This window comes from Lonchura striata, chromosome 9 (assembly GCF_046129695.1).
Source record: "Lonchura striata isolate bLonStr1 chromosome 9, bLonStr1.mat, whole genome shotgun sequence".
In the NCBI taxonomy this organism is placed as follows: domain Eukaryota; kingdom Metazoa; phylum Chordata; class Aves; order Passeriformes; family Estrildidae; genus Lonchura; species Lonchura striata.
This window is the reverse complement of record NC_134611.1, coordinates 770,689-782,876: the sequence shown is the minus strand read 5'-3', so window position 1 is coordinate 782,876 and position 12,188 is coordinate 770,689. Positions and strand designations below refer to the sequence as shown.

Genomic DNA, 12,188 nt, shown 5'->3' with positions numbered 1-12,188 from the left:
CCGCGGCCCCGGCCCCTCGCCAGCCCCGCTGTCCCGGGGCAGGCTCCGAGGGCCACTGCCGGTGTCCGGCCACAGGGCCACCAGGGCCAGCACACACGGCGGGGACCCCTTTGCTCGCTGGCCTGAGGAGCTCCGACTGTGTCCTCGGGGTTTTTTTGGGGTTTTTTTTTCCCTTCCCTTCCTTTCTTTTCGCTTTACTCCTGTCTTGGTCCATTTCTCTCAGTTCTCTGCCGCACTTTTTCTCCTTTGGCTGTTTTTCCTCTACCTTCCCTCTCTCCTGTTCGCACTTTCTCTTCCATTACCCTCGCTCACCTTTTCATCTGCATTTCTCATTTTCGCTATCCCTCTCCTCACTCCCAGGGGTGCGTCCGCCCTCCCCTCCAGGTGCAGCGCCGGCCGGCAAGGGGCGGGGGGCCAGCCCAGCACCCCGCTCCGGCCGCCCCCCGCGGGCCCGCGGCGCTGCCAGCCCCGTCCCGGAGCCGCGTCCCGGCGGGGCCCCGCGGGTGCCCGGAGCGGAGCCGCCCCCGCCGTTTGAAGTGCGGGGCGGAGGGGAGGGGAGGGCAGGGGCGGAGGGAGCGGAGCCGGCGGCGGCGGGGCGGAGGGACGGGGCGCACCCGCCCCAGCGGCCCCACAGCCGCCCTGCGCCTCCCGGCCGGCGGCAGCTCCCCGCGCCGCCGCCCCGGCGCCCCGAGCCGGCCGCCGCCTCTCCCCTCCGGCATGTTTTAAGCCCGGCCCTGCCCGCTCCCCTTCGGGCTTCCCTAGCCGCCGCCGTCGGGTCCCGTCCCGCTCGCCCCGCTCCGCTCCGTGCGCGTTCCCCCCTCGCAGCGCCGGCGGCTGGGGGGGCGCGGGGGCGGTGGGCGCCCGCGGGGGGCGAGGGCAGAAAAGCCCCGCTCGGCACCATGGCGTCCAGCTATGCCCACGCCATGGACAGGCAGGCCCTGCTGCCCGCCCGCCTGGACGGCCCCGCCGGCCTGGACAATTTACAAGCCAAGAAGAACTTCTCCGTGAGTCACCTGCTGGACCTGGAGGAGGCGGGCGACATGGTGGCCGCCCAGGCGGAGGAGGGCGGCGGCGAGCCCGGCCGGAGCTTGTTGGAGTCCCCCGGGCTGACCAGCGGCAGCGACACCCCGCAGCAGGACAGTAAGTGCGGGGACATCCTCTCCCCTTCCATCTCTCGCCGGGGCAGCCGCGGCGGGCGGCGCCGGCTCCGGGGGGCTCCGCCGGTGCTCAGCCCGGCTTCCCCCGCTCCCCGAGCCGCCCTTCCCCGCCGTGCCGGGAGTCCCGGCGGGGTCGGCACCCACCGGCGTGTGAAAAGCCTTGTTTTCCCCAGCCGCGTCCCGGGAAAAGGGCGAGCTGCCCTTCGCCACCGCGCCCGTCGGGTCCGGGGCCGTGGCTCCTGCACCCTGCGGGGAGCAGGAGAACATCCCGGAGAGCAGAAGCGGGCAGGATCGGGCCCACGGGCTCGGCCCCTCGTCCATTCCTTGCCGGGGTGGGCTGAGAACGGCGCTTGGCTGGACGGGGCGAGGCGCTGTGGGCGCTGAGCCTCCCTCCATCCATCCGTCCGTCCGTCCGTCCGTCCGTCCGTCCTGCCCGTCGGAGCGGGCACCGGCGCCGTGGTTTGCGGGACACCGGGAGGCTGCTCAGGGTTTGGATGGGGTGCGGACGATTGTCCGATGCCCTGCCGGGAGCGCCGGGGCTCGCAGGCAGCCCGAGGGTGCGTGCGCGGCTCCCAGGTGGAGGAGCCGCATTCTGCCTCTCCCCGAGCCCCCGTTCCCCCGATCCCGGCGGGCAGGGCAGGGGCCAGGCCGGTCTCTGAGCTGCCCGTCCGGAGCAGTCCGAGCCCGGCAGCTCGAGCAGCCGTGGCCCGGCCAGCCCAGCGGCCCCGGCAGCGGGATGGGCGCCGGCTTGCGCGGCGTTTCCCAAGCGCAGCGCTGGCAGAAAGGCTGAGCGGGCTGTGCAGGGGCCGTGCAGGGTCAGTTATCCCCCTTTAGCCGCTCTCTGCTAAAATAATTACATCCCCGGCCGCGGGGAGTTCCGTGAGAGTCCGGGCTGGCCGCGGCTGCGAACACGGGCTCGCTTCCGAGGGAGCTTCCCGGCGAAAAACGGGGAAAAAACAACGAAACGAAACGAAAGGAGAAGCGAACGAAAATGCCAATTGAAATTTTCGTTCGCTTTTCGATTTTTTTGTTGGTTTGATTTTTTTTGTTTGTTTTTGGGTTTGGTTTTTTTTTTTTTTAATTGTTTGGGTTTTTTTTTTCCCCGCGGGAGCCACCTCCGACCCTCTTTTCCCCGTGGATCCGACGTGGTTTTCTCGGTATTCCGAAGGAAACCGAGCTGGGGAAGCGGGAAGCCTTCCCAAAAGCAGCCGCTCCTTGCAGAAGCGCCCGTGGGAGCCCCGAGCTCGGCCCGGCCGGATGCGATCCCGGCGGGGAGCATCCTCCAGGAGCGCGCTCGGGATGGAGCGAGCGAGCCGGGGCCGCTCCTCTGCTCCCCCGAGAGCCGATCCACCGCCGCTGGGACATGCCTTGCAAATATTTCCCTTCCCAGGGCCCGAAAACTACAATTTCTGGCTCTAAAGGTGTGTATTTTGTGTATTTTAGTGGGGAAAACAGCGATTGCGGCGCCCCCGATTCAGTTCCTTGTGCCGCTGGAGAATCCACAAGATATCAAATGCAGACAAGTCTTTTTTATTTTTGCTCTGTACTCAATTTGCTTTATCATATTTTATTTGGATTTACTCCTCATTTACTCCTGACGTTGCCCCTTTCCAGCTGCGAGCTTGGTCAGCATGGGCAAGGAGAGCTGCGTTTCACCAATACTCACCTTGCTTTTAAACCATGAAAAAAACCCCCCCAGAAAAAGTAATCCAAGAGCTTGTTTTCTAGCCAGCACTGCTGGGCAGGGACCAAACTACCACTTCAAATAATTTGGAAATTCTCTGAATGCTGAATGCTGTAAAAGTTTTAATACAGTTGCAGTGAATTAGAAAGTTTTAGAAGTATTCTAAAGTAAGCAACAACAACAAAAAAAAAAATAAAAGAAGGAAGGGAGAGGAATAAATGAATAAATTCCACCAGGTTTATGGGCAGAACTGTCATCTGGGCTTTCTGGGTCTCTCATGGATGCATTTAGCACATCCTGGGAGTCTCCGTGCCTCAGTTTCCCTACCTGCTGAGTGTGTCCTGTGAAGTGTTATGCAATCCATGCAGCAAAAGGACTGTGCTGGAGCTAGGAAGTGCAACAGAGGTAGGAGCTTTTCTCGGTGAAAAATGAGAACTGGTTCAGTGGAAAAGCTAACACGGGGCTCCATGCTTTTAAGTGAGAAAAGGTAAAAGCCTTTTGAAGAAATTGTAAATTTCTCAAGAATACTAAAAATGTTCTTCCAACCTGAAGGAAAATCAGCTGGTTTGCCACTGAGTTTTGTTCCAAACTGAAGGGAAAAACCAAATTATCGGTGCTGTTTTTATAAACAAAAATTAAGAGAAGTAGTTTGACACAGAAATTACAGGTTTTATTTGGATGTTTGAGATTGAAGTAAATATTTCACCACTGTTTTATTTGAGAGAGGTTCAGGATAAAACGTCTCTCTTATTAAAAAGAAAAAACATTCCTGGGAGTAGCTGTGGTTGTAACACTTGCAGGGAGAGCTGTCCGTGGGTTAAGGAGCTGAGTTTGCAGCAGTGCTGCTGAGCTGTCATTCTTACCAAGTTCATTCAGCTCCTCGCTCTGAACACCTTACCCTAAAAGCTGATAAATATCAGGGCAAAAAGAAATAAATAAAAATCCCTACCCCTGCTGTGTAGCTGGGAAAGCTTTGCAGTCTCAGTGCAAATTTGTCACAAAATGACCTGTTAGGATAAAACCAACTCTTGCTGTGCTAGCGCAACTTTCGCTAAGTCCGGCTAAAGCAGGGATGAAAGTGCAGGTCCCAGCTGAGCTGAGGGGATCCCCAAACTTTCCAGAAAAGGCAACGAGCTCCTATTGCATTTGTGCCCTTTGAGGGTGACAGAAACCTGTCACTTGCCTGTGGGTTCCCAGAGCTTGTGGCTCTGGGGTAATTCTCAATTGTTTTGTTTTTTCCGATGGGTATTTTTGACTTCTGCTTTTTTTTTTTTTTTTCTTTTGGTTGGTTTGTTTGAGGCTCACAGTTGATGGCTGATAAAACGATGTGGAGAAAGCATGAACAGCAAAAGAAAAATAGTTATGCTGGGATAAGTTTTGTAAGAAGTGAATAAACCATGCTTCAGTCCATTACATGCTCAAGTTGTGTGTTTGGGGATTATTGCTGTCCCTTAGTCTCTCTTCAGTATGAAAGTGCTGGCACTCAGGTGGGTGACATTATAGCAGGCTGATTCACAATTAAAGCTGGGCACGGGCTGCCTGAGTACCCCCATGATTTTTTTTCTGTCCCAGTGAGCATCATGAGCCCTCAGTACTGCTGCTCCTTCTCAAGGAAATCCCAGAAACCCTGCTGGGACAAGGTGAGTGAGTTCCTCTGCTCAGGCAGGTCAGGCAGAGCATCGGGTGCCTTCAGCTCCTCTGCCCTGGCAGCAGGTCGAGGAAAGGCTTTTTCAGCCTTCTCACTGTTGGGTGATGGGGTTCCTCACCCCAGGATTTCGCACAGGTCAGAAATAGGTGTTATTTTAAGGAAGGACTGGCAAATCCAGGGAGGGCTGAGGATGGCTGCTCACTGCAGCAGTGTTTGGAGGCAGCGTCTGCCTCAGGGAGCCACCAGTCACAGGCTGGAAGGATGAGCTGGGGCAGAGATCTGTCCCTTGCTGCCAGCCTTAAACCCTCTGACTGCTGCTCCTGGCTGTCTGAAACAGCATCCTGAGCTGGAGCACTTCGGGTCTGCTCCCACATGGCTTTTCATTTTGCCTTAATTGCCTCTTTTTAATGAGAACAAGTGAGGTTGCTGCAGGAGTAAAAGTGTGTCTAAGTAGTGAATTGTCTCTGCCCCTGTGCCTCTCCATCCTTCAGGAAAAAAAATATGCCTTTGTAAAAAGAGGTGGAAAAGCTCTGCCACTGCTTGGAAATGTGGAAAGCAATTCCTTGAGCTGCTGAGAATGAAGGTGAGAAGAAGCGCCTGGGACATCCGCAGGGTTTTCTTTGCAAGCCTCTGCTTTACCTTGGAGTACTGAGCAGCTCTTTTGTTAACAAATTACAGCCCTTATTCCTAGAAGATGCCGAGTCCGTAGACAGGGGATGTACAACTGATAGATAGAAGAGGGAAAATTGATTGAAACCCAGGAGTTTTCTTCCTGTCTTGTCCTGCTGATGGACCGAGAGCCCTGGGGCAGCAGCTGGTGCTGATGTCCTCAGGCTCCAGCGGGTGAGCGGGGGAATCCGGCCGGTGCCTCAGTCCCCACCAACCGCAGCGAATCTTCCCCAAAAAAGGCTCTCCAGAGTTCTCCTCTTCCAGAACCCGATGTAGGAAAAGCCAGGATCAGGTCATTATTGTTTGTACGTTGGAGCTTGTTGTAAATTATCTGCATGAAAAACGCAGTTCTTTGTCGGCAAAATCTTCTGCGCGTGCCGGTTTTCCTGCGTTTTCCTTTCTCCTCAAGGCTTTGAGGAGAGCTCGCTTGACTAAAGGTTGAGTAACAGATAATAAACACCAAGTAGTTGTTAGAAGTTTGATTAACTCCTTTCCATTTATGTTCCTTGGGCATATCTATCTCATTTTGGCCTCAGGCTGGCAGATGCGTGGTTATCGCAGCGAGTATCGCAGTGTCAGATATTTTTCTTGCCTCCCTGAATCCTGCAGTTTGAAGTGGGAAAGCGTTTTGTGTTTGTTACTTAAATTTCTGCAGCTTCTGGACAAAGACAGAAGGTGGAAATGTGGCTCTGTCACATATCTGGAGTCTTAAAAAGCAAAAAGGCACAAAGAAATAAATGAAAGTGGTCAAGGTACTGTTATTAACAAAGAAAAAAGAGCCATGTGAATGTAGAGGAGGGAGCTGGCTCTGTTTGTGAGTGCTTTTCCTTTTGATGGGTGAAAAGAAACTTCTATTTGTTTGTGAATTTCACTTTTTTTTGATCATAATCAGTTTTGCTTCCTGGTTCTCATGGTCTCATAATTTGCTGATGGTATTTGTGTTTTCAATCCATCCACTCAGAGCTTCCAACTTTTTAATTTGAAAAAGATTTTGCCGAAGGTTTTTACTTTCCCTCCTTCCCCCTTCTTAATGTAATGAAAACATTTCCATGAAAATTAGATTTTGAAATCTCTCATAAAACTGAAAGGTTTGGTCTAAACTGCTTGAATGCTTTTAATGAACATCAGCTTTCTGTCATCTGCACTGAGTTTCCACTGCTAGCCGGTCTATTTTCCATCTTTTTGATGCTGTATAAAGCAGTGATTGCATGGGAAAATATTATCTCAGGGTTAATTTGTGCAGGCCTTACTCACACGAGTCACTGCATGTGATTCAATGGACCACTTATGTGTGTGCCAGTTGATGAGTATTAGTGTTTGAAGACCTGACCAGCGGCCTTGAGTCACGCAAGAAAAGATATTTTTTTCGGCCAGTGGAGTATTTTTGTGCGGGCATGGAACGGTTTTGCTGTCTGCAGTCGGGAGCTCGATCCTTTTGCCTCTCGGCAGAAGTGCAGAATGCAGCAAAGTCTGTGATGTGAGGAAGCCTGAAAGGAAAAGAGCAAGAGCACGGACAGAGCAGAAGCAGGAGGGGCTGGGAGAGTTGGGTTTTTGACAAGGCAGGCACAGAATTGCAGGACTGTAATTCCTTCGGGGATGTATTTTTATTTTTGCCCCCGGTAACCGAGTTGACTCCCATGGTTTTTGACACCACCAGAATGACTTGATGGGATTATAGGTGTTTATTCCTGGTTGCGAGTTGTTTATGATATATTTAATCGTTTTTGAAACCCCTATTAAGTAGCCCTGAGGGAGCTGTGTTCCTGCTGGGCCTCTGTTGCATAATGAAGTACATCACGAATATTTACCAAGTGTCACAGTATTCCAGACTTGGGCCTCTGTTTCTGGGGAGGATGAATCACTGCACTGCTGGTTCCCCACCCTGCTCGCCTTTCCTAAAGGAGGCTTGGATTTTGGGGCGGATTATGGAGATTCGGAGCGAGACTCATCACGGTCTGTCTGGAGGAGCTGTTGTCCACGGCTCTGTCCTCTTGGCTTTACATGCAGGTACAGAAAGGCTTCAGCTCCTGCTTGGGTGGTGGAGCAGTTTTTTAGACTGGTTCCCCCAAGAAAAACCTGTTGTTTGGTCGCTGCATGTGGAAAATACCTTGAGAACCTGCTGGCTGCTCTGGTGGGAGAGCAGGCAGCTCAGAGGAGGGGTGAAATCCCAGCAGGTTTTCTGGCAGCCTGGAGGGCATGGAGAAGGATGGCAGCAGTGCCTCCTCCTGAGGGGGAGATGCAGCAGAAGCCCAGCCTTTTCCTACCCACTGCAGGTCTCTAGAGAGGCTCTGTGTTACAGACTCAGTGGAAACTCACACACATGTAGATGTAGGTGCCACCAGCCGTGCAATGTAGGGATTTGTCCTTTGTTACCCTGTGTTGGGACAGTTTTCCCATTGTTCAGGGCCAGCACAGCTCCCAGAGCTCCTCAGCACCTCAGGGGCTTTTCAGCTATGATTGGTTTTATGGAATTCCAGAATGGTTTGGGTTGGAGGAGCCTCCAGTTCCAACCCTGACACCTTCCACCATCCAAGGGTGCTGCCAGCCCTGTCCAGCCTGTCCTTGGACACTTGCAGGATCCAGGGGCAGCCCCATCTTCTGTGGGCAGCCTGTGCCAGGGCCTCACGGGGAAGAATTCCATCCACTTCATTCCTTGACTGGAGATAATTTGAAGTTTTTCACGGCCCTGCTCACCTTTGCATTGTAAATGCAGGTTTGCCCTGGAAACCTGTGCTGTGTTCCCAACCTGTGTTTCCCTTCCTGCACTGTTCCTGCTGGGCCCAGCTGATCTCTAGGCACGGGAGCTCAGCAGAGCTGCCCTGCCTGCCTGCTGGCACTTGGGGCATCACTGAAAAAGAAGTTGCTTTCAAGTGAGAGTGTCTGGAGGCTTCTGGCTGAGAAGGGAAGGGAGCAGTGGTGCCGAAGCTGAGGGCCACCTCCTGCAGTGGAAAGCCTGGCACCTGCAAGGATGAGTCTGTGAAGGCCAAGAGGGAAGAGAGGCCTGATGAGCAAGCCAGGGAGCATCTATTTCAGCTTACATGGCGTTCTGGGCTCCTCTCTCACCTTCAGGGGCTGAGAAAAGGTTACACCAGTGTTTAAAGCACTGTCCCAGACAGTCTGGATTTCATACGTGCCCATGTGAAGTGAACGTTTGCCTTGGGGTGGCAGCCCAGGACATGCTGGTGCCTCGTGTTCCTGGAAGGGAAGGTTAGATGAGAGGCAAAGGGAGCCAGCTGTGCTCTTAACAAATCACTACATCCTATTGCAGCATCCAGTTCATATTCCACCCAAGTTTTCCCCCATTCTGGCTAGAGAAATTTTCCTACAGGAGAAACTCCAGCCAGTCAGCAAGACTGCTGGGCAGGGCAAAGATCCAAAGAGACGCTCAAGATCTGGCTGGGACCCTCTCCACGTCTTGATGATCTGCTCAGGCAGCAAAACTTCTTTTGCACCGAGAGCTGGAGCTCATCAGCAGCTTGGGGACACTGCTTCCTGCTCTGAGCCCACCAGCAGATGAACTTCTCCTCTGGCCTCCCTGACCAAAGCAAAATCAAAGTTCCCCGTGGTCCTGCCAGTCTGGGGCAAGAGGGAATTGCCAACAGCAGCTGCTGAGTGGGCAGGCTTGGAAAAGGAAAATGGAATTGGGCTCTGAAGAGAGCAGCAGGGCACTGGGATCAAAGCAGGGTGCCCGGTGCTGATGGAGCAAGGGTGGGTGGCTGCAGAAGGCAGATCCAAGCAGCTGCCAGCCCTCTCAGGATAGTGTTGGAGCTATGAAGGCTGAGTAGGTTTAGAGCTCCTGGGGGCTGGAGTGGTGTGTCTGCTCTGGGGTTTGTTCTGCTGAGTGAGTGGTGGGAGAGCTGGGCTGAGCTGCAGCCCGTGTGCCAGCAGGGCCCTCCAGACCTGCTCAGTGCCTCTGGAAATCATCTTCTTTTTTGGAAGTGTCACTAATATGATCCACATTTAAAAAAAAAAAAAAAAAAACCAAAAAGAAACCACCAAAAAAACTAGGGATGCTTGCAGCTTTCAAAGAGCTGTCACTTCTCCCCGTGTCAGCTCAGCTGCAACGAGGCTCGGTGGGGATGTGTTGGACTTAAAAGGGAAAAGTGCCTGAGCCATAACAGTGAAAACAGAGTGTTAATGCTCTGGGGCTGCTGCTGCAAAGGGCTGGCCTTGCTGGTGGCTCTGCAGGCAGCTGCTGTCCCCACAGGGCTGGTTTCCCATGGAGCTTTAGAGCACTCTCCCAACTTGTGGCCCCAAGTCCTGGTAGCTTTGTGCTGGTTGTCCTGCCAGCAGCCTCACCTCTAGCCTGGGTGGAAGGCACAGAGCAGGGGTTTGTGAACCCAGCCCACAGTTCCTGCTTGGGATGGATGGGTCCTGTGAACCAGGAAGGCTGTGTCCCAGGGAAGGCTGGCTGTAGGCACGGGCTGGTAGCACTGCGTGTCCAGTTCTGAGTGCTTGAGCTTGTCAGAGCAGTTGTGTTTGTGATTTCACACTGAGGGAGAGGGAAAAAAGCTCTCAAGAGCAGCCCAGAGCCAAGCTCTGCGTCCTGGTGCCTTTACTGTGACTGCTGATGGGACTCTGTCAGTCTGAGCTGAGGTGGTGGTGGAAGCACAGCGTGGGTTTGATGCACACACACAGGGCAGCCCCCAGGCAGAGAGGGCTGCTCCACTTGGGAGAACTGTAGGGCAGCTTTTTAGGGTCAGGTGTGTGCTGGTGCTGGGAGCAGCCAGCTAGAAAAGGTTTGCACTCAAAATCTCAGCTGGACAGAAGGGCTTTTCTTCCTCCAAACATCAGACTGGATGACCCAGCCCGACTTTTGTTGCTTAAATACACCTTTGTGTGTTGGCCACAGAATCCTGAGGTCTGTTTTACTCTATGCTCCCTCTCAGGATCACTTTGCCATGCCTCAGTTTTCCTGCCAATATAACTGGGTACAGCACTGGGCCTTTGGAATTTTCTGGCAATGTGTGTAATGTAAGAGCTTGTCTTAAACAGTAGTTTGGGAAGATTCTCCTCCTTCTGCACCATCCCCAGCAAACTGCTATTTCATCTGCTTGTCTTTGTGGAGTTAGCATTGAGAATATGCCTTTCCAAGACCTGGAGTACGCTCAGCAAGGTTTGTTCCTGCAGGGAACCCACCTGATGCTCGGATGCTCCTGAGTGCACCCCATGCCCTTGAGGCCAGAGCTGTTTGCAGTGTGATCCCACCTGTGGGCTGGGATGGCTTTCAGGTTTAGGTTTCTGCACGTGGATGTGAATCTCCTGAACATCTTGAGTGCCTGGGCTCTCCAGAAGCCCAAGGGATGCAAGGAGCAGCACGTGCTGATCAGCTGGAAGGTCCCTGGAGTGTTTGGTGGCAGGCAGTGCAATTCCCAGCGGCTCGTTGGGATGGTCACACTCTTTTTCTTGGCTACAGCCTGCTCTTGATGCTTGGCCAAAAAAGATGGTTACTTACAGTTTGTTTCATTTGGAAAACTTCTGATACGTGTCATGGAAACTAGGAGGACTGCTCAGGAATAAGTGCTTGCAGCACTATGCTTGTTTGTGATTTGTTTTTCATTGTTTCTCCTCATTTTTTTTTTTTAAATCAACTAATCAGTAAAAAAAAAAAAAATCACCTGTGATTTAGGAGAGGGATCTCTCATTGTAAATAATAAATTAGTGTCAGGAGACCGGGCAGACAGAATGGTTGATGAATATCCTGCAGGCTGAAAGTTGTTTATCAAGCCTGTTTGAAGACTTATGACTAACAAGCTCATTTACAGAGCTTGGAGTCTGTTCATGAACCGTTCTCCAGCTGGGAGGATGTGGGAATCATCAGAAAATGTATTCACAAGTTACTCGATCATTTAAAAAAACGATCAAACAAACAAAGGCTGGTTTTTGGAAGGGAACTGTAAATTCCTCTTTCCCCCCCACTGGGTTTTCTGAGGCATTCCCGTTAGGAAAATGCAGGGCCTGGAGAAGAATGCAGAGCCCCACGTCCTCACTAATGGCCTATTTTGGTGCAAACCCTCCTGCTCAATGCCCTGCCACCAGCCAAGCCCTCCAGCTGCGGGGAGCTGCTCCCCCAGGGGAGCCCTGGCAGGGTGGATCCCTCTCGTCTCCACCAGTGATTCCCAGCAGAGAAGTTTGGCTTGCTGAGGGAAGAGGTTGCCCATGTTCCTCTGGTGAGATCACAGAGAATTCCCCATGTCACAGTGCAGTGTTTCTCCCTGGAAAGGAGGGCAGCATGGGATCTGCTGGTGTCAAGTGCCAGGGGGGATGAGCTGGGAGCAAAGAGGCTCTGTTGGAGTGCTGTGGATCCATGCCTTTTGCAAATCTGCTTGTCTGGCCTTGGACCAGCTCTCCTGCTCAATGCAGAACGCCACATCTTTATGAGAGACAGATGTTTTTCACCCCCAGCACGTCCTACAGCTTTGCCTGGTTTGTGGGGCATCTTGTCCCTGTGCTGCTCAGCCCTGGGGAGGCCTCCAGGTGGGCTCTGTGTGTCAAGGAAGGTGCAAACTGAGTCCGAAAGGGTCCAGAGAAGATGTAAAGAGAGCTCCAGCTCCAGTTTACAAGGAAGGAAGAGGTGCTCAGGCTCAGGTATGAACTGAATTCCAAGCCCACCTACTGCCATTGCAGATGTGAGGCAGTAGGGAAATCATCCCAGGTCCAGAGAGGATAAGGAAACCTTGGAAGAGACTTCAGTCACAGATGTGATGGAGACAAACATGTCAAGGAATAAACAGCGTAGAGCTCATCCTACTTTGGGAAGGGAATCCTCCCAAGTTTCAGTGGCTGCATGACTTTAGTGGGGACTTGTTTAATCCTGAGATTCATCTGTTCTGGCCAGCACAATGATGCTGCCTCTGAATTTCCCCCACATTCCAGGTTGCTGTGCCGTGTTCAGCTGGGATGCCTGTGGGGCAGGAGGCACCCATTGAGCTGAGTGTGGATGGGGAAGGGTCACAGTCACTGGATGGAATGATGGAAAAGAAAAACTGGGATGTGGTTAGCAGGAAAACCACCCCAGAAAGCTGCCCTT

The 12,188-nt window shown here is 53.0% G+C and overlaps 1 protein-coding gene across 1 annotated transcript in view; it reads left to right on the top strand.

Annotated features, from left to right (window-relative positions):
* The first annotated feature begins 896 nt into the window (after nt 1–896).
* The window catches only part of PRRX1 (paired related homeobox 1), a 37,876-nt gene continuing 26,584 nt past the window's right edge, over nt 897–12,188 (top strand). Inside the window, exon 1 of the mRNA XM_021545810.2 lies at nt 897–1,140. Within this exon, the coding sequence (XP_021401485.1) occupies nt 900–1,140 (241 nt within the window). The 5' untranslated portion in view covers nt 897–899. The remainder of the gene's footprint in view (nt 1,141–12,188) is intronic.